Consider the following 25,606-nt stretch of genomic DNA (forward strand, 5'->3'; position numbering starts at 1 on the left):
TGATGTCGTCAATGATACCAGATTGCTAAATATAATGCTACCTTGTCGGTTTCTGGTTTAGAAGTTCCAAATGAATACGTCGGAGTTGAGTCTGATGAAAAAACATCACATTTATTGAGTAAATTTGTTTTTTGTAATATTTATGACTTTTCACAGAGATTGTAATTTCCTGTGGATTTTGTTTTTTGCCAACAAAGCTTTATTTTTAATTCAATTACCATTTTCCAATTTAGAAAACAACTTTAAAAGGTTTTAGATTTCATTTTGTTCAACTTACCTGATTTGACTGTATCTTGTTTGCCAAACGTAGCAGTTGTGTCCTGTATTACAAGATGTAAAACACAACACATAAGAACATATCAAACATCTCACATGCAACACAAGTTTTTGACGCGATGCAAACTTACCTGTCCTTTCTTTAAACCAAACGAAAATGTGGACGAACCAGTAGTTGTACCAAAAAGAGTAGCTGTAAATGGCTTAGCTGGCTTTGGTGCTGAATAAAAATTAAGTTACAAGTTACCATCTGTTAACTTTGTTCCTCAATTAAATTTATTTATCTTGTGTTTATGTATGCATGACTGGCTTCAATGCTTGAGTGATTTTGTGTAGGTGGCAACTTGCTTGAGCTCTCACTCAGCATGTTTAGTTTAGTAGTTGTTGGGTTGACTCACATGACTTGCTTATGTGAAATACTCGTATATGTTTTTAATTTATGTTTAAACAACTTATTTATATTCTATTTGAATAAGCTGTGTGTAGTATATCAGAAATAACGAATCACCAGAGACTCAGTACGACAGATGGAGACAACAGTCATGTATAATAACACACTGAAAACTTTGACAAGTCTGAAGTCGTCCACAGTTTTTTTTTTAGGTATATATTTTACCTAAGTAATAGGCATCATATGGCATCAGACTTGTCAAAGTTTTCAGTCTGCTATTTGAATAAGTTAATAAAATAAGTTAACACAGACAACATAGGTTTGTAAACACACAGGATATTTCAATGAAACAAAACTACAATACTTGTTTGTTCTGTGGAAGCAGGAGCACTAGGGTTTGATGCACCACAACATGGACACATGACTTCACTTGGTGGATTTTTCACCATACAATCAGGACATTCCCAACTTCCGGCAACTGCTGGTTTGCTAAAGATGCCTTTTTGTGGTTCTGTAGTGGATGAGAAAATATTGGGTGGTTGCAAAAAAATTAAAGTTTTACAAAAACTTGAACCTTTACCGGCTGGTTGAGAGGGAATAGCAGGAGCTGTGGAAACTGACTGTGTCTGCAAAAACAAGCACATTTCAAGTCAGCAGTTTAAATTTGTACAAACATTAACACCTATTTTTACATTTTTACAAATTCAAAATAAAGCCTAAATACCTACCTCTTTAGTATCCTGTTTGGTGCCAAATGAAAACGTTGATTTTGAATCTAGAAAACAAAAAGTATGTTTACAATATGTTTGACTTTAACTTGTGTAGTTAGTAGGGATGTGCCAAAATTGCAAATGTTCTGTTTGGTCGAGCACCGAGCATCTCACTTTAATGCTCGGTGCTCGGCCGAGCACGCTCGGTGCATTATGACGTCACAAAAAATCGTATGTTAGCAGGGCATGAATATGCAAATTTAATGCTCGGGTCAGTTTTTACAACTGCTCGGCCGAGCACCGAGCATTAAAAACAGCGATGCTCGGTACCGAGTACTCGGGTTCTGGCTTGGCTCGGCCCATCCCTAGTAGTTAGTTGAACTATCGGTTCAAACACAGAACCAAGAAATTTAAATTAAAAAACTACAAAGAAGGCAAGTAAACATGAACAATTTTGTACCAGATTGAACAGGATCTGATTTTCCAAATATTGAAGTGGTATCCTGCAAAAACAATGTTCGTAAGAGATGTCACTCAGTAACCAGACATGAATCAAAATATACATGTAATTTATGTTAGAAAAGCAATTAATCACTAATCATTGCAAATTTCATTGGGTCATTATTTTAGTATTTACCTGTCCCTGTTTTACACCAAATGAAAATGTAGATGAAGTGCTTGGTGCTCCGAAAATGCTTGGAGCAAAAGGCTTGGATGGCTTTGTTTCTAAAAAATACAAGTTTTACCACTTGTCATTTTAGCAGTCCACAGGAAACATACACCAAATCACAAAACTGAAACAGCAGAAAGTAATTAGTTTTTCAAATAACAGCATTAAGCATTTATTCCCAACAAATATTTCCAAACCTGTTGCTTGTGTTGAATCAGCAGCAGTTGGGTTTGAGGCACCACAACATTGGCACATGGTTACAGATGGTGGATTATTCACCATACAATCAGGACAATTCCAACTTCCCGCAGCTTTTGGTTTGCTAAGAACCCCTTTTTGTGATTCTAGAGTGTACATTGACATATTGAGTGGTTGTTAAATAAATAAACAGACAGCTAAAACTCCAACCCTTACCAGCTGGTTGAGAGGGCACAGCAGGAGCAGTCAAAATTGATTGTGTCTGCAAAAAAGGAAATTTTAACTCCAAGGATGGAAATAAACATGCACACGACATCAGCAATCATAACAGTTGGACACTAATACAAACAAATCTGGTTCATCACATAATTTGTAATTTGATTGATTGAATAAAAATCATAAACCCCAACTGTAGCTGTTTGAGATGAAAATCATCAGTTTAGTCACCACATTTGGATATTGTATAAATCGCTTGGCATGTTGGTTATGCAATTAAACAGATTTGTATATAGTTGCATGTATTGTTAGACCAGTACGAAAGTCTTTACCTGCCCCGGTTTTACACCAAATGAAAACGTAGATGAAGTGCTTGGTGCTCCAAAAATGGTTGGCGTGAATGGCTTTGATGGTTTAGTTTCTGAAACACAACACACAACACATTTGTCGTCCACTACATAAGTTAATCACAAAAATAAAGCAGAAGAATTTAAGAAACATTAGTTATAAACCTGTTGTTTGTGTAGATTCTGCAGCACTTGGGTTCTGTGCACTACAGCATTGGCACATGTTTGCAGAGGGTGGATTTTTCACCATACAATCAGGACATTCCCAACTTCCAACAACTGATGGTTTGCTAAAGATGCCCATTTCTGATTGTAGCAAAGAAAAAACACGCTTTAAAGTATCTATACAATGGCTAAAAAAAGATAAATATTTTTTTCATACATCACATTGAGCAAAACTTACCAGAAGTTTGTGTGGTGGGTGGTTTGCTAACTGGGGTTGATGATTGTACATTTGAAGGCTAAAAAACAGACAAAAATTAGTCGATTATTTAAGTGTATAGATATTTTGCAAGTAGGAAACAATTTAGGGCCAATCATTAGGTTACACAACTAATTCAAACTACCAAACAGATTTTTTTTATGAAAGGGTGGTAATTAAAACTTGTATTTTAAATACACACCTTTGTTACAAGGTTATTTCCATTGGCATTGTTGGATGAAGTGTTGGCGATACCAAAAGGCTTGACTTGTTGTTGCTGTGATTCTTTCCTGATGAATGCAGTGGCAGCTCTTGATGGTGAAGTGGGTTGTTTCAGAGCTAAAATATTTTGCAAAAATCATGGGTATATAGAATCAACAACTTAATACACTGAAAGTTCAACTCGTTTACTTCTGTCCATATGTCAGCTATGATTATATATAAAAAAATAATAACATACTGAACAAATAAATTGCGTAATTTTGTCCAATACATTGATTTAACTTTGTGAAATAATTATATTTTGTTTTGATGTGTTCTCACTTGGCTGTTCATTGGCACAGTTGGCAGCAAGATCCACTTGCTCTTTAAAACTGGATGCACTGTCAACATTTCCAAATCTCACAGCAAACATTTCTTTCTGTGGTTGATCATCAATATCTGAGAAGTCCTGCGCCACCCATGTCCATGCTTTGCAATTGGTTCCATGTGGTTTGAGTTGCATGTTGCCAGTGATATAGTGATTTGCACACAACTTCAAGACCTTAATTTGACAGAAAAATATTTGTTTGCACAATTACAGACTCTGTGGGTTTGACATTAAAGTCTGACATTTGTCACTATTGCCAATACGAAAAACCTAATTTTTCTTAGGGAGTGAGGGTATGAAAAATAGCTATGGTATAAAGTCACAATTGTACTGATTGCTTCATAGTAATCTAAAAGCGAATTTAGAATAATAAGACTTTGTAACAAACAAATCAAACCTGTTCTCTTCTCATGACAATCCGATATTTAGCAGTCAACTTGTGCTTTAGAACTTTAATGTCACCAACACCTCTCTCCTTCCACTGTGAGTCGTTAAACCGATACAGCTTCGCACGGTGGCAGAAGAGTACCTTAACAAACATCCAAATTAATGTACAAAACTTGTTCTACAGGACATAATAATTGATCGATAAGAAAATACAGAGTTTGGTTTGGTTGAACACACATCATTGTCACAAATATTTCAGCAGTAATCACATATCTGCCAAAAATCAGTCACACATATTACTATTGGGTAGTAGACCAAACCTACAAGATTCTGTCTCAGATCATGTTAAATGTTCTATTAGTTAAGGCCCAGGAACAATGTTGTTACCTCTTCGTCCTCTTCACCAGTTCTTGCTTCCACAAGATCAGGAAGATCAATCTTGGGTGCAAAATGTGGTCCATCACTTTGGTTGTGATCATCAGTTTCATGACTTGTTTCATCATCAGGTTTGGTTACTTCGGCTGGTGCAGCTGCTGAGACAATCTCTGTAACAGTATTAATAGAGAGGACATGAAATAAGTTGACATATGTTCTAAACCACAAATCTCAAATAACTACCTCTGTCATATAATCAAACATAATATATCTTGTAAAAATCATTTTACACCTAAAACCTGGAGATTTTAGGAAAGCAGCAAAAACTGTTGCATGAAGTATCGAAAATGCATTGAAGTCCAGAACTAGATAGTTTTGTGTTCATTTAAAACAATCTGTTATCCAATACTTGTCATTTCAAACTAATCATACTAAAAATGATTTTTTAACCTGGTTCTGGAGTCATCTTAGGTTTTGGTGCTCCAAAGCTAAACTTAAATGGTGCTGGTTTTATCCCACCTTCAGGACCAGCACCAGCAAATCCCTCAGTAAGAGCTCCAGCAAGTCCAGTGAAAACAGATGGTTTGCTGGTTTCTAAGCATTGAAACACATATGGAGATGTTTTTATCTTTTAAAAATTTGCATCTCTGTAAACCATCCTACCTGGTCTTGGTGCTGCAGTACTTTTTTCCTCAAGTTCACTTGGTTTGGGCATCACAAATTTAAAAGTTGATGCAGCAGCTGCAACTAAACATATTCACACATGTATAAGCTAAACTTGACATATGAATGCAGGAAAAGCAGGGTTCCCGCACAATTTTCATTTATAAATTCCATGACTTTTCCAAAACTTTTCAAGAAAAAAACCAAATATCCATAACCTTATTTTTTTTTTAAATCGAGCAATTCCCACAGTAAAACTAGAAAAGAGGTTTTGGTATATGTAGCCAATTTACCATACTTGCAACGAATATACAAATGTTACATAATTTGAAATTCCTATCTCTATCTGGCATTTTCACAATAAAAACAGGTGCCAAATTCCATACTTTTTCAAGGACTTTTGCAAAAGTTGGGTTTTTTCAAAACTTTTCCAGGCCTTAAAAATACAAATTTAAATTCCATAACTTTTCCAGGTTTTCCATACCCGCGGGAATCCTGGAAAAGTTATGAGGAACGCATATTACAGGAAGAAAAGTGTGCTTAATGAAAATTCAGTTTTCAGTTGTTCTGTCATTGAAGCAATATCACCAGTTTAAGAGAAATTACAATATAATATTTCGGCATTACTGATACATGCACCTCTCTATATATAAAAAAACAAGAAATGACCCATTTACATACTGGATGGTGGAGTTGATTTCTGGGTTGTTGCAATGGGTTGTTTCTTTTCACCTGTCTCTGAAGAAGGCTCTTTTCCAACTACTGACGCTAAAAAAAGACAAAAAGTTGACTATGGATTTTAAGAAATACTCATTTGGGGGATCAGATCTTCACATACACATTGGTGTATCCGGTGCAGAACTCGCTTTTGACGCTTCTTTGTTCACAACATTTTTAAACTTGTTAGCGACCTCGGAAGTCTTAAAACGAGCTGCTAGCTGCTCATTCTTTGATTCTCCATCGGCAAAATCAAAAGCAGTCCACACAAGTGCTCGTTCAGATGTCTCCATAGGGGTCAGTGTGAGCGAGCTCGAGATAAAATGGTTGCAGCAAACTTTGTGAACCTGCAAGTTAATTACGAAACTGTTCAAAAACTAGAATAGTGGTTTTCCTATATATTGCCGGGTTATATATACTACATCATATTTAATGATGTATCACATATTCCATTTACTATATTCATAATGGATATATATTTGGCACCAACATTTCATTGGGTCCCTATCTTTTTCCTGGCACTTTATAACCTAATTGTTTCTGCAAGCATAATCTAATGGGTCCCCACACATATGCATATGCGATTTGGTAACAGTAGAAATAGGGCACAATCACTGTTAGATATTTACCAATTTACTATACACATCATTTGATCTACACATATGATTGTTTTTGCAAGCAAAAACGAATGGGTCCCCACATGCACGTTTGTGCGGATTTATGGTAAACAAACATCCTGGTTATTTTTAGATTCTTAAGGACAAGCTTAACCAACTTTAGCCTTAACCCAAAAAGTTTTGTCCGTATTGTTTTTGCATCATTATTGTCATATAGTTACAAAAAACAGTAAATAGGAACAGGAAAAATACTTTTAAATTATTCTCATGCTTTGACCTTGATATTGTCGTTCAAGGTCAGTTTTTAAACACAATTATCCAAAACTTACAATGTGCTTGACAACTTAATAAAACGACATAGCATAGCTGCGCAAAAACAGCTGATTTCTAATCACCGACACGACTGCCTCATAAAACGTCGGTCCGGACGTCAAGCTGAGCACTTCCGCTGCATTCACCCGCCTTAATCGTAAACAAGTGAATTACTCCCTTGAGAGTTGAGACTTCTATCTGACTGAGAAAATGGTCACGTAACGACTGCGTTCATGCGTGAAGCAGAGGCATTTTTTTTCTATGCGCCACTATGGTCAATCACTCCCATTGCGTCAGCTGTGCACTGAGCGACAGGCAAATACGGTCATGACGTCATACGCATCGCCTGTCCCTGCAGTGACCCCGCAGCGTTAACGTTTACAGCGCAATACCACTAACACCGTATCATCTTAATTCCAACCAATGAGAAAATGGTCAAGTGACGACTGCGTTCATGCGTGAAGCAGAGGCATTTTTTCCATGTGCCACTATCGTTAATCACTCCCATTGCGTCAGCTGTGCACTGAGCGAGCACAAATATGACAGAAGACAGCATGTAAAACCATATATTTACTATTACTGAGCCGATTGCACTGAAATTTTTACCAGCCAACAAGGAGCACCCTATCCACAGCTGTTAAAAATTTCAGCAGGTTAAGTCTTGTATTTCTGGCCTCAATAACATGTGAACAAACAAACAAATATTTGGGGGTAAAGGGGTGAAAATGGATATATACAACTTCAAGTTACAAAATAGTTTAAAATACGCTGCAATGTACCAATCAAAACGTATGTAACTCCAGAAACATCTGCTTTAGTAAGTATAGCCGTTTTAAAAATTTCACGTTTTGGGGGGCTGTGGGTGAACCAAGGGGTCAAACGGGGTCAAAATTCACATGGACCATCTTTTGACCAATATCTATAATAAGTGTAAATTTGAAAAAGTTTGAACCATTCTTTCTTGACCAAAATGTGGGAACAAATCTGCGTTAAAAAATTCACGTTTTGGGGGGCTGTGGGTGAACTGAGGGATCAAATGGGGTCAAAATTCACATGGACCATCTTTAGACCAATATCTATAATGTGTGTAAATATGAAAAAGTTTGAACCATTCTTTCTTGATCAAAACGTGGGAACAAATCCGCGTTAAAATTTTTACGTTTTGGGGGGCTGTGGGTGAACTGAGGGATCAAATGGGGTCAAAATTCACATGGACCATCTTTAGACCAATATCTGTAATGTGTGTAAATTTGAAAAAGTTTGAACCATTCTTTCTTGACCAAAACGTGGGAACAAATCTGCATTAGAAAGTGAAAAAAATAAAAAAAATATTATATATATGTATAGAAAAAAACTTCAGGGAAGGGGACCCATAATAAGATACAATCAAGTGTTTTGTGTGGCAAACTTACAGGACTTCCATAGTGCCCAAGTGTTCATATACATAGTTTATTGTGGGGTTATGGATAATACATGACCAATTAATCAGCAACTATTTGTGTCAGGGATGTTATGTACTTATTTTGCATAATCTATAGTCCGTCAAACAGTTACTAATATTTGTTTCAAGACATTGAAAGAACTTGGAAAGGTATCTCCTATACAGTAAAAGGCACAATAAAAATGTCATAGCAACTAAACAAGCTTAATGTTGTATAACATTGTCACAAACCAACATAATGCATGTAAAACAGAAAGGTTATCACAAAACACAACACAAACATTCTTACCTGATCCCGCCTCATGACAAGTCTGGATTTGTTGGTGGATTTATGACGCAGCACTTTCATGTCTCCAACTCCCCTTTCCTTCCACTGCTCATCATCCCATCTGAACAATCTACAACGTTCCAGGAAGAGAACTTCTTCATCTTCTTCTCCAGTTACAGTCTACAAGGATTTCAGGTTTTTTTAAAATAATAATTGGACAGAACATGATTTAAACAAAATACAAACAACAACAGTCATGAAAAATACGAAACAATTTTTTGTGACACCCTTTGTTTTTAAAGAAAGTAATGCTCAAACTACCACCCAAGTGCCTGTATGTGATTTAAATAGCAGAATAGTTACAAACAAAAACAAGTACCTCAACTTCGGGAAGGGACACAATTGGTTCAAAATGAGGTCCTGTGTCATTGTTGTTTGAAGTATCATTATCGGCATTCTCCAAAGCTTCCAGTTCCTGATTTTCTCGATCCATTTGTTCAGGTGATTGAAATTTGTGTTCGATACCTAAGGAAACAATGCATTTATGCCATTAAACAGTTTTGAGTTGTATTTACTAAATTTCACAACAATTTAATTCTATTTTCACTTTCCAACCTGATTTTGGAGTAACAAATTTGGAAAGAAAATCAACATCCTTCTTGGGCACTTGTGGAGTTGGTTTTGAGGATGTGTCGGATTGCTATATAAAAGTTGCAAATAAAAACAGCAACAACATGTGAATCAAAATTTCTTACCAAAAGCTGCTGGATTAATGATGATTGGCCACCTTTGGTTGTTGGGACTTGTTGTGAAGTATCAGTTGGAACCTTAAACAATTAATATAAAGCACTTTATATCCCATTTGGTTGCACTACAGTTATTTAACACTATTTTTTATCTTACTGAAGTTGTCCGCTGATTCCCTGTCAAGCTTGCATTTGATGGTGGTTGGATTTGGGGTTGAGTCTGTGGTTGAAATTGAGGTTTTGCTGGGGCTGAAACCGGGGAAGATGTGATACCTGCTAAAGCTGATCCAAGTCTTTGTTGCAGTGCATCAGTACCTACAAATTCATTTTCTCGGTTCTAAAAAGTGGTACAGTATAACCTAAACTTTAAATACTTCATTCCCTTTACACTTTTTTATGTACCCATGGTTCAAGCAAGAACATTGTAAAAGCTGAATTTATGTCTCCAAGAAACTAATGCTCAAGCATTTTCAAAGATGGTGACCACTCACAATATATACTTACTTGCTTTGTTTTGTAAACATGCAGCCAATACATTTGCCTGCTGGTTGTACCCACTGTTGGCTGGTTTAGGTTCTGGAGTGTATGCAGCTCCAGTATATGCCTGGGGAGTTGCCATTGTTGGTACTGTATGTCCATTTATCATTGCTTCTGGAGTGTAAGATTGGTATTGGTAGTTGCTGTAGTATGCAGATGATGCTATAGGTGTGTACACAGCCTGCTGTTGAGCCTGCTGCTGCTGCATCAGTTGTGCTTGCTGTTGTAGCAGTTGCTGCTGTTGTAATTGCTGCTGTTGTAATTGCTGCTGTTGTAACTGCTGCTGCTGTTGTTGGTATGCATTGATGTATGATGACTGGAAAGGTGTAAAAAGTAAAGAACCATTGTTTTATGATTTGAACAAAATAAATGTTGTAAAGTAACTGCAATGTGTTTGGTAGGTAACGTTTGCCCTTAAAATGAAATTTTGCTTCAGGAAAGTTGTTGGAACATTAGCAAATAATGTTGTTGGAACTTACTGTTTCAGCAGGTGTACTGATTCTACCATCCCTTCCTACTGAGGGATACATTGAACTCTGTTGGGGAATGAATGATCGTTGTGGTGTTAATACAGGAGCAGGGCGAACAATTCCATCTTGCATTGTTTGGTACATTGGTGGAGTCATAGGCTGTCAAACATTGTAAAACTTTCTTGCAAAAATGTATTATGGCAAGCAAAAACAAAAAAGTCTAAGATAGTCTTGAAACTCAATGCTTTAGAGGTTTTTTTTTTAATCAATAAAAAAATTTTAAATGTAAGAAATGTTCTATTCTTTTGCAATTTGTTACACATCAAAATGTTCCTATCGAACTACAAAAAATAGAATTTGGCCAAATCATACAGAAAAATGTTTTATACCATTGCCAAGTTTCCAAGGTGCTCTGGGTGGACAACACGCTGTGGTGTGGCATGAGCCTGTGATGTGAAGGAAGGTGATGCGGAGTACTGCCTGACTTTGCTTTCCTCACGGAGCTGACCCATTTCCAATTTCAGGCTTGATACTGCAGACTGAAATATTCGTCACAGGTTAGCAAATATGTAATGTGCCCACACACATAAATGCACTTTTAAATATCACCACAAACAACTCACTGTAAGTGTTGCAAGACTGTCGACAAGATTAGTGACAGAGTCTTTCTCCACTAAACTTGATAGCACACTGTTCATCACAGAGTCATCCAGCTGTAAAATTGCATGTTAATGTACTGCACCACAAAAATACCTTTTCTATTTCCCTTTTTATTTGCAAATACCTTAGGTGTCGACTGTTTACTTGGTCCTGGCAAAATGGATTCATTGTTGGATTTATCCACTGCTAAAATAAAGAACATTTTTTTCTACTTTTTCCACAATGTACATTTACACAACTATGCACAAAACAGAAACAAACATGTTTAAAAACAGATGAAAAGTGTCTTAAATATAGTTGCCTATGGTAATACCTGGTCTTGGTGGAGTCATCTGCAATCCTGCTAACAAGCTCACAGTCCTCTCATGCAGCTTATCATCTGGGTGTTGTTGTAGTCTTGTCAAAGTCACCTCCAAGCAATGCTTGTACTAACAGAAACAAAAGCATAGATAAAAAGTTGAATTTGACTGTTGAAAAATTGGTCATTTTTGCCCTTTTTTATGTATTGGCTAGTAAAATGGCTTAAGCTGTTACACAAGATACAGCATTATGCTAGGCCTACCGTACGTCCTCTTTTTGGAGGACATACCCTCCTTTTTACCGAAAAGCAAGTTCTCCTCCAAGGACAATAAAAAAATGTCAAAATGTCCTCCTTTTTGAATTATCTGCATTTACTAAAGATCTAAAAACCAATTGGGCCTTTAACATAGGTCAAAAAGCTTGAGTTATGGTCATTGTTAGTTGAAATTAACAATTTATAGTAAGTTAAACTTCATCCAAATTGGACTATAATATTTGACTGCGTTAAATTCATGAAATCTCTTGTGCCTTTATTTTCGTTAGGCACAAAAGTAAGTGTTAATATTCTTTGTTGGGAATGTGTCCTCCTTTTTGGTGATGAAAATATGGTAGGCCTACATTATGCAAATTGTTGGCTCTTTCTTCTTGATAAAAAATATATATATTATGTTAGTCCACAACCTGTTTTTTACAAATATCTTGAAGCTTTTATCTGTTTTTTTTTTTTTTTGGGGGGGGGGTGTTATTGTTTCACTGCACATTAATTTACGTAGAGATTAGAGTCTGGATAAAAAAAAATGTACATTACAATTTTTCAAAAAAATTAAACCTTTTTGAAATATATTTCCTTTTGTTTTTCCCCATCAGATAGAGGATTTTGGGAAAGACTCGACTTAATAGCATTTTCAGATAACTTTTTGTAGATGTGTGCCTGAAAAGACAGTAACCATTTAAGCAACGCAGTAGAAAAAAATGTCTGCAGAAAAAATATACCTGACAAAAGGAAGCTTGTGGCATTGTGGCTTTGCCATAAAAGGTCAAAGCATCTTCAATTCTGTTTTCCTCTGCAGACAATTCACCATGACACATGTTGGCATCAGAAAGCAAGCTGATCAAATATATACAAGAACAAAATGTCAACGTAATGATTAACAGGTTTGGAATCAATATAATTGAGATAGGAGGACATAAATTCATAACTGGGATCAGCCCTGAAGCGTCTATGCAGACCAGCGATCACGGCACACTCATATATAAATCACAGTACGCCCGGCCCATTGAAGGAGCTATACCGAATCAGCCGGTCACCAAGCATTTACCACCATATGGCAAGGTGTAGGCTAGAAAAATCTAGCCTGCGGTGGGATTCGAACCCACGACAGGAGTCTTTCCGGGACTCGTGCTCTACCAACTGAGCTACACAGGCTCAGTGGAGAATTGTGCTCAGTGCTGATTCGGTATAGAGCCTTCAATGGGCCTGGCGTACTGTGAGATAGGAGGAAATAGAGACTACGGAAATGAGAAACAGGAACTAAATTATACCCAATCACGGATAAACTCATAAACCAATTTAGGTTTATACTTTAAACACAAAAAGTTTGAACAAAAACAAATTTTATAAACATGAACAAATCTCATACTTTAGCATGGCTATTCACACACATGGTCGTATTATTCATACTTGTGAAATAAAAATCAGAAATAAAGCTAATGTTTCCTAATATCTGCAGAATATATGTTACCTGGACGCATCATCACACTTTGGCTCCTGAAACACTTCAGGAAAGAGGGCATCTTTAGTTTTAGGTTTGTGCAACACTCGTCCTTCTGTAGCTCGCTGCAGATCAGGTAGAACAAGAGACCAATACACAGCAGCTCGCCGCTGGTATGCAAACCAACCAGACGATATTCCACCCTCCTCCCGTAAAAGGAATGCCTATTACATCAAACATATCAGAATGATTCAAAATCAAAATCAAATTCATATTCTTAAATCTTTTTTTGCAGCGAAACTAACGACTATATATTTTTTTCTAAATCACATACTTTAGATTCAAAATATTTGGCTAATTTTGTTGCAAGCACAGTTTGTAGTCCATGGTTTCCAATTCCACGAATAGATTCAAGCCCTCTAAGCAATAGCGGTTTCATCTTTGATAGTTCAGCTGCAGACCTGAAGAAAGGAACATTAAAATTGTTTTGTGGGAGCATTATGGATTTAACTCAAACTTACTGCTTTGGTTTTTCCTTTGCTGACAACACCATAGCTGCCTGCCACCACTTTTCCTACAAATATAAACAAGACGGTTACTAAACCTCGAACAAACAAATATTTATCAGTTATCTAGATTAATCTGGATTTATTTCCTGTTCAGGACTGATGATGCCATAATTTTTGGCTGATATCCGCAGTGGTTTGCAATAAAAAAAACACAGACTGTTTTGAGTGTGCTGAAATTGTCAGCTAAATAATGTCAATATGTATATGTAACTGGAATCGTCTGTTAACCCAACCGGAATCAGGACAATTTCTGCATTAGTACATCTTTATCTTCAGTAATTACCTGTGACTCTGTTGTTAATTTCCGAATCAAAGTTGGGGGGCTTTCAAAACTTTGTCTTTTCTGATCCTGATAAGTTTCAGACCAAACTTCAATTTGCTTTTCAGTGGTGTATACACATGATGCAACAAATGCTTCTATATCCAACAAGCCAGTTGACAGCACCAAAGCACCACTGCATCGCAAAACATAATAATTGTAAATAACATTTAGTTATTAAAAATTCAAGTATAGATCAGGCTTTAAATATAATTTAAATATTCAAGTATAGTATAACTATTGGTTAGTGAAAATGCACTAAAAGGATGGCCTTTATAATCATACCATTTCACATACTGTGTGGCCTATTTTGGAAAATACATTCATTGTTTAAATTGAAGCCATTTTCTGGGGCTAGTAAGGAAGTTGCAAAGGAATTAATCGACCAGTAATTCCAAACCATAATTTTAACAACACATATACAATAGAACATCACAGAAACATTTGATTTGCGGTTTGTAATGAAAAACATTTTTTATTGTTTGGGGACTAGCGAGTGCGAAAACTTAAGCTTTGGAATGAAACAGATAGAACCACATTCATGAAAATGTACATCAATCTACAAGTCATGACTTGCAGTTTACCTCTTGACATCAGTGTTTGAAGCCAGGCGTAGTTTTGGAAAGAGTTGCTGCACCCAAGGTAAAAAGTCAGAAGGATGATCCAATTTGCACCACCGCACTCCCAGCCATACAATATTGTGTAAATTAGCACAAGACGAAGAAACTGAAATGAAATAATGAAAACAAAAACTCATTTAAGTTTCACAAATAAATAGAATAAAAAACCCAACAAACTTTGATCAAAATAAAGCATGTCATCAATGGGAGGAATGGTAACTCTGTTTCGTGCAATTGCTTTTGAATTCCACAGAAATGAACACTGGGCATTGTGAGTTTCAGGCCAAAGATAGCGGCACACATTTTGTCCAACCTACAAAATCAACCAAGCATTGTAAAAAAGAGACAACAAACCTGATGTGTGTTACTTTTCATACAACACAATGGCTAATTGTTATTCTGAATTAAACGACGCTTGATTTAATTTGCAATCAACAGGGATGTGTTATACAACAATTGTTCCTAAAATATAACTTACAAAGTCCATGTTGATGTTTTGCAAAAGATTTTTTATGCCATTTCCTTGTTCCAGTATATGAACCATATGACTGCACTCGCTGATTCTCATACCAGCATTTCTCATTAATCTTGAGGGCAAATTTGTATGAGCTCTTCTACAGTTTACAGCCCATGCAGTGGTCAAACCTGGTACTGGTTTGCTCAGACTGTAAGCATACAATATCCCACAAAGTCCTCTCCCTTCCAAGCTTGGTACCTGATTCTAGAATATGCACACAAAACAGAAATTAAATAAAAGCACAACAATAGAATCAATTCTGTAAGAAGTATCAATATTCATAATATTTGTTTATCAAACAGTATATGATATGTTGGAATAAAACTAATTTAAAACAAAAATAATATTACCATATCAACTTGGTGCAGCATTAATGTTGCAGAAAGCCAAGCCAGTTGTGCCTTCATCTCTTCTTCCACTATATGCCATTCTCCACTAATGGATTGGGAAGCAGCCACATATGTCACTTCATCCAATCTAAAGAAATAAATATAAAAATAGTTGAGAAATATTCAGTGCAAATTTATCCAAAAATAAAACAATTCTAGAAAGAAGTAACCAATGATAAAGTTACATAAAAAAACCATCTACGCAAAGCTTTGTGTTGACAAACAATTATCTACTCTGATTGTATGAGTTTTGATTTATTATGGCATTATCAGCTTATGTTTTTGTTTTGACTTACTGTTGCAGCAACTGAAAAGACTTTTCAAAGTTCTTGTCAGATATACAGAGTAGCAGGTACCGTGCCAGTGCTTCTAACAAAAGAAATCTTGGCACAAGCAGTTCATGTGCAGAAGTGGATTTTGCCTTTTTATTATCATAATAATCCTGCAAACAAAATGAAAAAGTCATTTATTGCCTGTTGCTATATAGCACATACTTTGTACCTGATAAGTGGAGACAATACAGGCACACCATTCTAAACCATTACAGAAGGAATGTGGTGACTGAATGTTATCTAAATCATTGCAGTATGCATTTGCTGCGGATATGTTTCCTTGAGTCTACATTGTCAAAATAAACTTGTAAACAAATGATAGTAAGGTTTATGAAAAAAATTAATAAAACTTTGCCTTTAAAAAACTAATGTACTCCTCATGCAAAGAAAAATCATTATCTCTAAGCTTCATTTCTTCTTTGATTGCTTTCTCCAGGGTGGCTGGTGAAGCTTGTTGTGCAACAAGCAACTCCATCTATATGTATAAAATACAGACTGGAACATGGGTACTAACATGAATTTGGTTTTATCTGATACCTTTAATTTAAAAACATTTGGGTTTCCGGGTAATGCAGCAGCTGCCTTGTCAAGCCATACTTGGGCTCGATTAGGATTTTGAGTTGGTCCTGGATTGAGAAATAGTTCAACAATGTGCAATACTAGTTGTGGCTGTAAAAAAAATCAGGATTGTTAAACCAATGTTTGAAATATTTTGCAGCAAAACCAACAAATCATGGTTGTATGGGTTTTATATTCCGCTAAAATTGCTCAACATGTCCCAAATCCAAACTGATTTTTTTCTTGATTCGTTTTTTTCTCTATTTTACATTTTTGGTTGTGCTTTAAATGGTGCCAACAAGTTCAACTCATAGTTATTCACCATCCCATCACTTGAAGAGCACAAATATATAAACAAACTAAACTAAAGCACTAAACTGGAATTTTTTAACCCAAAATTTTGCTCTGTTTTAGGGCTTAATTGAATAGAGTTTCAGATGTCAACATCAGGGATTTCAAAAGTCATGTTTGACTAAAAGATGTGTTTTCATTAGACCACAGACATTTTATATTTGTTTACCTGACATTCTTAACTACATACCGGCAAGAAAATATGCAAAACAGTTGAACTGTCATGTTAAACCGCCCACCTGATAAGGTTTGATATGAAGTGACTGTTTGTAGCATTTTAATGCTAATTCATATTCTGACAACTTTTCATAGCACTCTCCAAGCAATCGATGGGCTTGAGGATCACGATCATAAGCACGGAGGTATTTGGTAATCCACTGTGAAGCATTTTGGTAGTCACCAGCCTCATGCCACAATTGCCCAAAATGCAATCCCTTCAGTGGAAGCTTTAAAATAAAAACATCTTAATTTGTAATTCTACTGACTGAAAAAGTACGTACCAGTATCCAATTAAGTTTAGAAACAAATCAGGACAAATTTTGTATAACACTAAAAAATTTGTGACACAATTGGCAACAGAAATGCTATGTTACTGTCAAACAAAGTTACAAAATGCTGTTTTTGGTCGATATTAAAACATTAAATCATTTTTTTGTGTGATATTAAAACAAATACATTATCATATTCATTAATTTTCAAATGCAACAATATATATTTTCTCTGCATACATCTTTATGTGAGTTGAGTTTATTTCGCTTGGTGAAAGACAACATAGTAACACAATAGCACTCAAACAATCACCATGCCGGAAAAATGTGACATCGACATGTTCATAAATTCGTAACGTCAGAATTAATCAAAACGAAAGATAATAAAGCATGCCCAAAGTATTTCGTTACCTCACGTGGGTTGGAGTTTTTTATAGCCTTCTGAACTATTGAAGATACTTCAGAAACAGACATCGATGGCATAATGGCAAATTTTTAGACAAAAGTAGATCTACGGCAGTCTGCCTTAGTAATACTGTGCATAATTTTGGTATATGTATTCTGTAAAACAAGCATATAGAGGTCATGATTTCTTATAAAGTGAAAAACTGAGTAAATCTACAACAACATGAAACGTGAAACCACAAGGGAACCTGTGTTTCAAGTCTTGCATTTGATATTTAATCGCGGTACTCGCGCGCTCATGGGATTTTAAATATCTAACATGATTTGCAATTTAAATGCATGCCGTCTGCGATGATTTTGTTTAACGCCTATCTCTTTGTGTCATGCTAAATTATCCCGGTAGCATTTGGGCGACAATTTTTGTAACTTTGCACACTTTTTACATTTCAGCATTCTGTTACTCATCAAACTGCAAGATTCTCGTATTTGTTTGTAAAAAGGGTTTATCCAAACTTCGAACACCATGACAGAAAGATTTGGTAAGAAACTGTAATAAACGTTCATTTTTCTATTTCATACTGCAAACAATTAAAATGCCCTTTTTCTTATCGCTTGCCATCAACCTGTTCTGCGGAAAGCAAAATGTTTTCATAACTATTTTACTGTCTCTACTGAAGAACCCACTTTTTAAATTGATGTTTTTAACTGGGATCAATGTATACCTATTTTTTCCCAATCAATACCCAAACCAGGGATGGTGAACCTTTTTAGTTGAATTGGTCATATATGAGATCATAAATCGGAAAGAAAACAAAGTGGGTCACAGATTTTATTACACTACAATGAGAAGCTTGTTGCTGCATATTCTCTACAAATCTTGCAATCCTAGGTAGTTTTCAGCTTATTACATGCAGCAGTCATATCTGAGCTAAGACGATTCCTGGCACTTGATTTTACCAAATTTATGTGTGAAAACAAGGATTCGCATGAATATGTGGAACTGAACAGCGTCAACAGAGTTACAACAAATCGTTCCGAGTTGTTTGTTTAAATAAACATGTCTCTTGCCTCAGAATTGACTAAACAATCTGCATTTTAAGACAATAGGCAATCTGGCAAAGGGCTTTAATTTAATTGTGTTGCTTTTTAATCTTGGAAGTCTGGTAACCCTGCCTATAGTAATCAGTATAAATTTTAAAAAACTACAAGTGGGTCACTAAAATTCACATGGCGGGTCACTTCGTGACCGCGGTTCAGTGGTTTGCCATCCCTGACCTAAACTAAAATTTTGGAAATAGAAATGTTGTCCTAAACAATTAATATTATACCTGCCAAACTAGCATATTTGGGGTCTTCACATGCAAACAATTTTTTTATTGTGTTCAGACTTTTTACAATGGTTGGCAGTTCACAACATTATTTAATGCAACAAGTAAAAAATAAGCAATATTGTAATGTAATTTGCGAATGACCATAAAAGGGTATTTTTTCACCGTGTTTGTAAAAATACCAATTACAGAGTAGAAAACTAAAAAAAAATCTAACTAGTGTAATTGAGTTTGATCCTAATAAAACCTTTTGTATGACTTCCTGAACAAATCGCTACCCTGAACAAACTGTTTGTATGACATAAACAAAACATTTTTACTTTGTGTACATGTGGGGTTTGGTAGATTGGTCTTCTCTACACCATATTCTAAAGTTACAGTCTGGTAGTATAAATTGTTTTACAGAACTATCTACCGATTTGGGTGTGTTGACAGTAATCAATAGCAAGAAAATCTAAAAAAATATATACAATTATAACACTTTTCGTTACACGAAAAAAAGTACATGGTTCAGCTAACGTTTTTTAAGTTCTTGAAAACTTTCATTGCTTGGTGACATGAAACTTATGTACAAAATTTATAAAAAAGCAATAAGCAATGTCATAAAATATGTGTCCAACTAGTGCAATACTTATAGGCAGGGAGCAATTTTAAACTCTGCCTCTTTTTAAGCTCTTGATAACATTGTTCCAAAACCAGCTATCTTCCAAAACTCTTGTTCTGTCACAGGCATTGTATCCTCCAAGTATGTTTGGTTCTGTTATGGTTTTGTAAATGACTGGAATGATTTTTTGCATGCGAGAGGCTGTAGAGAAATCATAACAAAATTAAAAACATGTAAACAATCTGTTCTGATTGTTTATAAGATAGGCAAATTTTAGTGTATAATAGTTCTGTAGTTGTACTTTATATTTTTAAAGATATATTTGTTACTCACCTGGATCAAGACTTACACCCATATTTAAAGCCCATTGGCTTTCCGGACTTGTCAGAAATTCATTGGATAGTATAATGATCAGTTTGGAACACCTTTAAAAAAACAAGTGTTTTTTAATTTTGAAAAGTTTCATTTAACAACTATAACAAACATTTAAATTTACTAACCTGCCAATCATTGTGTTAAGTTTGGCATGATAAGACTGCACTCCAGCTGTAAGATCACGTTCAGGCAAAAACAGCTTTATCTGTGCATCTACTTCAACTTTGGGTAAAAACTCCTTAAGAATAAAATCTTTATCAGCTATGTTGTATAACACGAAGGCATCATATCTTTCTTCTGGTAAGTGTGCTGTAAATAGGCAGTTTATGGTGAATATTTGTTTAACGTTAATCAACACAAAACAAACTCACGTGGAATGTCAGTTTTCTGTTGATGATCATAAAATGTACTTGACACAGCACATTCCTGCAGTGGTTCCACAGTTCTGTATGAAGGGGCTGGTGACTGATCAAAACGAGCACTAACCAGTGAATTCAGAGGGGGCTCTTTGTAATCCCGCTCTGCAAACAAAGAACAACTAAGTTTTTTTTACCATGGGGCAGTTTGTGTGCAAACTATATTTACCAAAACACTCCTGCAGGTCGGTTATAACATCTAGGCGACCAAGTTCTTGCAAAATTTTACAAAGGTCTCCAACAGTTAAATTTGGCTGCCTGACTTCACATTCATTTAGCACAGCTTGTGTCTTGTATCTGTCTTGTTCAAAATTTTGAATCTGTAACAGAAAAATGTAACACATTTTAATGGTCAGGTAAATTAGGTCTGGTGTACAAGACATAAGTCTGGGGCAGGGAACAAAAAAGAATTTGAGCAGTAAAAAGCAAGAACTTGGCTACTAAGAATATTGGAACAGATAAACTTGCCTGAAGATTGCTAAATCCTAAATAATCTGCCACTGATTTCCAGTTGGGAACTGTGGGTCGGTCTGGATCCAAATGTAAACCCAACTGCCGCCGTGTTTCATACCTTAACTTCTTTAAAGGCATACTCATGTAGTCATCAGATGGTCTTCCCATTCCATATGTTGCAACTAAGTTTACTTCATCTTTCTTTTCGAGGTTGGTGCTTTGGTCAGAACTCCATGAACCCTCTGGTTGGTTGTAGTATGATGGTGGGGGACTGTGAAGGTGTGTGCTTGCATCTAATGTTGGCATTGACGTTGCGGACTTCCCACTGTCAAAACCACTTTCTTGTACACCAGCTAGTCGTCTGCCTAATGATGACTGACCAGCCACATCGGTGTTTGTGCTGTCACATTCAACTGGGGTATCGATGGGAGGCTTTTCATATCCAGATGAAAAGCTTTCCATTTCTTTGCGCTGCATTTGAATAGAAGCCATTTCGTCTAAGTCTTCTGGTTGTAACTTCTTTTCCTCAGCCATTCTTTTTCATTGGCTACTTCTAATCTAAAAACTGTTGAACACTATCAGTTTAGACAAGTAAATGAAATACTAAAACACAAACTCGTTAAGGTAACACCTGTATACTTCTGTTTTAAATTGGCTTTTGAGTCAAGTAAAAAAAATTAACAAACAAAAACAGTTAATTCTACGCACTTCAAAACATTTTCTTCAAACTATTGCCTAATTCTAAACTTGTTCCTCATAGCGAAAATGTGTAACAAACGTTCAATGTGCGCTATTCTAATACCACAAAAATACCCTCTCATTACCAACAGTACATTGAGACAATTTTGGTCCACTTTAAAACAGGCTGAAGCCTGTAGGCGCTACAGCCTTTTACACGTAACGGGGATTTCTGGCGACTGAATACTTTTGTTTGCGTGTGCGCTGGGGATTTTGGGCTCTATGAAAACGGCGGAACTCATGCGTCAATCAAACTGTCTCTGGGACCAATACTACTCAATGTCCAATTTCGTTTCATATTAAACGATTCAAATTCCAGCAGCCTGGTGACATAAAAACCTTTCACTTCAAACCGTTTAGAAAAGCCGGTTACTGATGTTAAACCTTGAAACCTTATTACTGTTTTTTGGTGAAATCAAACGTAAATGGATAGTAGAACAAAAATAGATTTCCAAACCTATGTTGTTGACCGGGGTTTTTGATGGCTTGGGACTTTTAAATGCGGTATTGTGCGCTAAAGGGTTTTCTCCAATCCCCAGAACCAAATAATTTCAAAATCTGTGGTTAGTCAGTCGTGCACAACTCGGCGATTTATTACTGAGAGAAAACACTAACGTCTAGCTTCAACTACACATTAAATTCGTGTTTACACAGAAGTGTCCTTCACGGTAATAGGCTCCGGTCATTCGGCAGTTCTATGTTTGTGACTCATCGCCAATCGCTTGGATATTTTTTAGAACCGAACTATTTTCAATTATTCAACAAACTTGTGTTGTCCTTTTCCGTTAAGACTAATGTAATCTGCACTTTTTTGATTCGACGCATTGTCGACTGGTAAACATTTATTGCGACTCTTTCGACGTGCAACCCACTGCTCCGCAAAAACAACAATAAACACTTTCTACCTCCTTGAAAAATTACGATAAGAGCAGCCACTGATGTATGAGCAAAATTTACTTTTTCTTGGACTGTGTAGGAGTATTGAACTTGAAAAATATGATGTCGCCGTCCTCGACGATGTAGGTCTTCCCCTGCTGACGATATTTTCCTGCAGCTTTCACGGCTACTTCAGTGCCATGTTCTTTGAAGTCATTGAACTTCATTACCTCTGCCATGATAAAACCCTTTTCGAAATCGGTGTGAATTCTTCCGGCGGCTTGTGGGGCCAATGTGTTGCATTTAATGGTCCACGCTTTTACTTCATCCGGGCCTGCAGTGAAGAAGTACTGTAAGCCGAGCTTCTTGAAACCAGTGACAACTATTTTTCCCAAGGCTGAGGAAACAGCAACATCTTTGTATTCCTGTTTGAGATATTCATCCTTCCCAGCTTCATCCATACCAGCCAACTTTAAAGAAACATAATTTGGTAAACTTTTAATCCATAACGAACAAAACATTCACCAATATGTATTGCAGTGCAAGCTTATTTTGCCTGTTTCATTACTTGCGGACAAAAAATGAATATTTTGCAACACACATATAGTTGCGTCAAAGGTTTTCCACGGCCTTATTTAAAGCTTATAGCTTGCCTGTACGTTAGTTTTGTTACAAAAATGAGTTTAATATGCTGTCGCTTCATCATTGTTCTTCAAAGGCACGTTAATTTGGCAAATAGTCGCGTACGAAACTTGTAAAGACGTCCACTTTTATCTAGCTAGGCAAATTAGCACCACGCGCAGACACGCATCTGATCGTGTGCGATATTGTTGCGATTTAACGTGTCGCTACGATATTGCGATGTCAAAAATCTTGGCGAAATAACTGCATTTTTAGTTCATGCACAATGAAAGGAACGTACAACGCAACATTTAAAATCAGAGTCGGCTGTAGTCATGACAACGAATTACTCTTTCAACTTTCACAAATATTTGTTGAATTCATCTGATTTTTTAAAAAGATTTTTACTCAGTTTGATATGCCAGAAAACTGAAACTAGCTTTACCTTAAGTTCAAAAGATCCAGAAAAGGGAATAAGTATTGCTGAAGGGTCATTTTCATCAACCCAGGTCTTGATCTTCATCAACCATTTGTTCTTTTTCCTGATGTAGTCTTTCTCACTAAGGTTGACAAGGTATATCTTTGTACAAAACAATATCCATGGTTTAATATCACAAAAAAATAAAGTATTACTGTTTTAAAACGACTATTTTATCCAGACAAAACACACGACAGAAACTCATTTCTTCTGCCAAACATTTTGTTTCATCTGCATGTTAACATTGCATAAAGAGAATCAAAAGTATACCTGTGGCTTTGATGTCAGAAACAGATGTTCATTTAGCACTTCGATTTCCTTTGCTCCGAATTCACCCTGCCTCACTGGCTTTTGTTCATCCACCAAGATGTGCTTGATTTTGGTCAGGGTGTCGAACTCCAATTTATACTAACATTAAAACAAGCCAGTTGGTGAAAGTTTTAAACAGAGCCCAATCTCTCAGCCTGTTCTCAGGTTATTTGTCATAGTTTTCAGAGAAGAAAATTGAAACATGTTTGTATTGTTTTACCAAGCATACTCAATTCAGTATATTACAGTTACGAAGAGTGAGTTTTCCCCATTGTATTAGTTTTATGTTGCTTAACTTTTGTTACATTGGGACACAAAAATCAAACACAACTCATAAATAAAACACACTATTACAAATAGCATTGACATCCACCTTTTTCTCACCACCTCTGGTGTAAACCTTTTCCAGTTCTGCAAGGCGTTTGGTGAGATGTTCAACATCTTTCAATCTCAGTTCCTCCTGGATAATCTCCATGTCCCTGACAGGATTTACCTCACCCTCAACATGCACCACCTGTGAGCAGAATTCCAGCATTGGTAAGGTAACAACTATTTTATTTATTACAATAGCTTTCATACAAAAAATAGTGTATCAGCAGTGGTGGGTATCAGTCACCGGTTCTATAGAAACTTCTCACAAAATTTTATAACATCAGCGAACTGGTTACTGTCAATGGACTTTTTGTAATAGAACCAGCTGAAAAATATGACTTTTGTGATAGAAACTGCTGACAAAAAATTTGAATCCCACCACTGTGTATCCAGTCTGCAGAACATGGCAGTTCCCGACGAGATCTCGCTCGTGCAAGGCCAAGTTCAATAGGCGCAAAGCAAGTAAAAGAGGTCAAAACAGTACAATTAAATGCCTTTCGTGCGAAATTTCCGCGTGCAACCCCCCGAAATTGGTGTGCAATTTTTTTTTTTCAAAAAATAATCGCGTGTGCAGCTGCCACACTCTGCAGACTGGCTGTGTATCAGGTTAACTTTCGTGTAATAAAAACATGTCACAATTAGTGTAACAAAAATATGTGACCAAAACATAATAAGTATGATAATAACAAGTTTAACTATTAAATTACCTCTGCATCATCAAATGCTCTTGTCATATGAAAGATTGCATCACAGCTGCTGATATGTGACAGAAATGCATTGCCTAAACCTTGACCCTCATTTGCCCCTTTTACCAACCCAGCAATATCAACAACAGATAGAAACGCTGGAACCTAAACATACACAATATTTTTTTTAAAACAACGTTTTCCGCATACTTAAAGTTGAAGAACAATTTTAATGCGACAAACAATACTATTATTCCAAATGTGTGCATGACATACCTTGCTTGCTGGTTTGTGATGCTTGCAAAGAAACTCCCATCTTTCATCGGGCACTGGGACTCTACTTTCATTGGGGTCAATAGTACAGAAAGGAAAGTTTTCTGCTGATGCCTGCAATCAAAATTAATTGAAGCCACAATGCAATCGTAACAATAATGCTACCAACTGTGCATGATTTTCTTTACATACCTCACTTTTTGTTAGGACATTGAAAAACGTTGACTTTCCCACATTGGGTAAACCTACAATTCCAATTTTTAGAGATGTTCCCAATCGACCTAAAATTAGCGGCGGTTTCTCAACTTCCTTCTTCTTCTTTGGAGGCATGATATCAAAACTATAGGCTGCTGCTATTTGCTATGATACACTTAACCTGGAACGTGATGCATTAGATAACTAGTTTACAATTGATGACCAAACATGCTCTGTGTAACAACATCTACCTAAAGTGCAGGAAATAACACAAAAATGCAACAGCTGCGGCTGTTACACAAGTTTGCATT

The 25,606-nt window shown here is 36.2% G+C and overlaps 3 protein-coding genes and 1 non-coding gene across 10 annotated transcripts in view; all 4 read right to left on the bottom strand.

Annotated features, from left to right (window-relative positions):
* LOC145222622 (E3 SUMO-protein ligase RanBP2-like) overlaps positions 1-17,743 on the bottom strand; it is a 31,473-nt gene extending 13,730 nt beyond the window's left edge. For 4 of the 7 annotated variants that reach the window (XM_080088782.1, XM_080088781.1, XM_080088783.1 and 1 more), the window contains exons 1-48: positions 17,578-17,743; positions 16,918-17,124; positions 16,307-16,438; positions 16,125-16,244; positions 15,939-16,055; positions 15,734-15,879; positions 15,399-15,525; positions 15,010-15,252; positions 14,709-14,844; positions 14,496-14,637; positions 13,876-14,047; positions 13,545-13,597; positions 13,358-13,484; positions 13,054-13,247; positions 12,305-12,419; positions 12,141-12,242; positions 11,325-11,439; positions 11,136-11,197; positions 10,975-11,064; positions 10,741-10,890; positions 10,361-10,510; positions 9,849-10,197; positions 9,502-9,659; positions 9,354-9,425; positions 9,214-9,298; positions 8,978-9,123; positions 8,620-8,778; positions 6,082-6,307; positions 5,925-6,011; positions 5,244-5,327; positions 5,031-5,174; positions 4,593-4,750; positions 4,216-4,347; positions 3,773-3,992; positions 3,432-3,568; positions 3,212-3,269; positions 2,974-3,114; positions 2,794-2,882; positions 2,462-2,507; positions 2,245-2,391; positions 2,015-2,103; positions 1,838-1,880; positions 1,396-1,442; positions 1,242-1,293; positions 1,032-1,178; positions 408-496; positions 278-320; positions 42-91 (exon numbers count right to left, since the gene is read on the bottom strand). In XM_080088782.1, the coding sequence (XP_079944908.1) occupies positions 42-91; positions 278-320; positions 408-496; positions 1,032-1,178; positions 1,242-1,293; positions 1,396-1,442; positions 1,838-1,880; positions 2,015-2,103; positions 2,245-2,391; positions 2,462-2,507; positions 2,794-2,882; positions 2,974-3,114; positions 3,212-3,269; positions 3,432-3,568; positions 3,773-3,992; positions 4,216-4,347; positions 4,593-4,750; positions 5,031-5,174; positions 5,244-5,327; positions 5,925-6,011; positions 6,082-6,307; positions 8,620-8,778; positions 8,978-9,123; positions 9,214-9,298; positions 9,354-9,425; positions 9,502-9,659; positions 9,849-10,197; positions 10,361-10,510; positions 10,741-10,890; positions 10,975-11,064; positions 11,136-11,197; positions 11,325-11,439; positions 12,141-12,242; positions 12,305-12,419; positions 13,054-13,247; positions 13,358-13,484; positions 13,545-13,597; positions 13,876-14,047; positions 14,496-14,637; positions 14,709-14,844; positions 15,010-15,252; positions 15,399-15,525; positions 15,734-15,879; positions 15,939-16,055; positions 16,125-16,244; positions 16,307-16,438; positions 16,918-17,124; positions 17,578-17,649 (5,970 nt within the window). In that variant the 5' untranslated portion in view covers positions 17,650-17,743. The remainder of the gene's footprint in view (positions 1-41; positions 92-277; positions 321-407; positions 497-1,031; positions 1,179-1,241; positions 1,294-1,395; positions 1,443-1,837; positions 1,881-2,014; positions 2,104-2,244; positions 2,392-2,461; positions 2,508-2,793; positions 2,883-2,973; positions 3,115-3,211; positions 3,270-3,431; positions 3,569-3,772; positions 3,993-4,215; positions 4,348-4,592; positions 4,751-5,030; positions 5,175-5,243; positions 5,328-5,924; positions 6,012-6,081; positions 6,308-8,619; positions 8,779-8,977; positions 9,124-9,213; positions 9,299-9,353; positions 9,426-9,501; positions 9,660-9,848; positions 10,198-10,360; positions 10,511-10,740; positions 10,891-10,974; positions 11,065-11,135; positions 11,198-11,324; positions 11,440-12,140; positions 12,243-12,304; positions 12,420-13,053; positions 13,248-13,357; positions 13,485-13,544; positions 13,598-13,875; positions 14,048-14,495; positions 14,638-14,708; positions 14,845-15,009; positions 15,253-15,398; positions 15,526-15,733; positions 15,880-15,938; positions 16,056-16,124; positions 16,245-16,306; positions 16,439-16,917; positions 17,125-17,577) is intronic. The other 3 variants (XM_080088779.1, XM_080088780.1, XM_080088784.1) reach the window with 3 other exon arrangements.
* Trnas-gga (transfer RNA serine (anticodon GGA)) lies at positions 12,664-12,737 on the bottom strand. Its single transcript has one exon. It is a non-coding gene; the product is annotated as a tRNA-Ser (tRNA).
* Positions 17,744-18,930: 1,187 nt separating the features above from the next.
* On the bottom strand, positions 18,931-21,312 carry LOC145223951 (myeloid differentiation primary response protein MyD88-like). The gene is made up of 6 exons (XM_080090365.1): positions 20,763-21,312; positions 20,464-20,614; positions 20,250-20,399; positions 20,004-20,187; positions 19,837-19,928; positions 18,931-19,704 (listed from the first exon to the last, which is right to left on the bottom strand). Exons 1-6 carry the CDS (start codon positions 21,279-21,281, stop codon positions 19,550-19,552), a joined length of 1,251 nt encoding a protein of 416 aa, XP_079946491.1. The 5' UTR covers positions 21,282-21,312; the 3' UTR covers positions 18,931-19,549.
* A 997-nt stretch (positions 21,313-22,309) lies between these two features.
* On the bottom strand, positions 22,310-25,533 carry LOC145223952 (obg-like ATPase 1). The gene is made up of 7 exons (XM_080090367.1): positions 25,293-25,533; positions 25,104-25,214; positions 24,849-24,992; positions 24,143-24,283; positions 23,731-23,868; positions 23,428-23,562; positions 22,310-22,831 (listed from the first exon to the last, which is right to left on the bottom strand). Exons 1-7 carry the CDS (start codon positions 25,428-25,430, stop codon positions 22,439-22,441), a joined length of 1,200 nt encoding a protein of 399 aa, XP_079946493.1. The 5' UTR covers positions 25,431-25,533; the 3' UTR covers positions 22,310-22,438.
* Between the last annotated feature and the right edge of the window lie 73 nt (positions 25,534-25,606).

This window comes from Phallusia mammillata, chromosome 4, assembly GCF_965637545.1.
Source record: "Phallusia mammillata chromosome 4, kaPhaMamm4.hap1.1, whole genome shotgun sequence".
NCBI classification, from domain to species: domain Eukaryota; kingdom Metazoa; phylum Chordata; class Ascidiacea; order Phlebobranchia; family Ascidiidae; genus Phallusia; species Phallusia mammillata.

What these genes read in the sequence shown, in the direction of transcription:
- LOC145223952 (XM_080090367.1), bottom strand. Translation starts at nt 25,430, where the DNA reads ATGCCTCCAAAGAAGAAGAAGGAAGTTGAGAAACCGCCGCTAATTTTA. An exon ending in ATCACAAACCAGCAAGCAAG is followed by an intron (nt 24,993 to 25,103) that starts GTATGTCATGCA and finishes GTGTATGTTTAG; the next exon opens with GTTCCAGCGTTTCTATCTGT. An exon ending in CTGGATCTTTTGAACTTAAG is followed by an intron (nt 22,832 to 23,427) that starts GTAAAGCTAGTT and finishes GTTTCTTTAAAG; the next exon opens with TTGGCTGGTATGGATGAAGC.
- LOC145223951 (XM_080090365.1), bottom strand. Translation starts at nt 21,281, where the DNA reads ATGGCTGAGGAAAAGAAGTTACAACCAGAAGACTTAGACGAAATGGCT. An exon ending in ACAGAAAACTGACATTCCAC is followed by an intron (nt 20,188 to 20,249) that starts GTGAGTTTGTTT and finishes GCCTATTTACAG; the next exon opens with CACACTTACCAGAAGAAAGA. An exon ending in CTTAACACAATGATTGGCAG is followed by an intron (nt 19,929 to 20,003) that starts GTTAGTAAATTT and finishes GTTTTTTTAAAG; the next exon opens with GTGTTCCAAACTGATCATTA.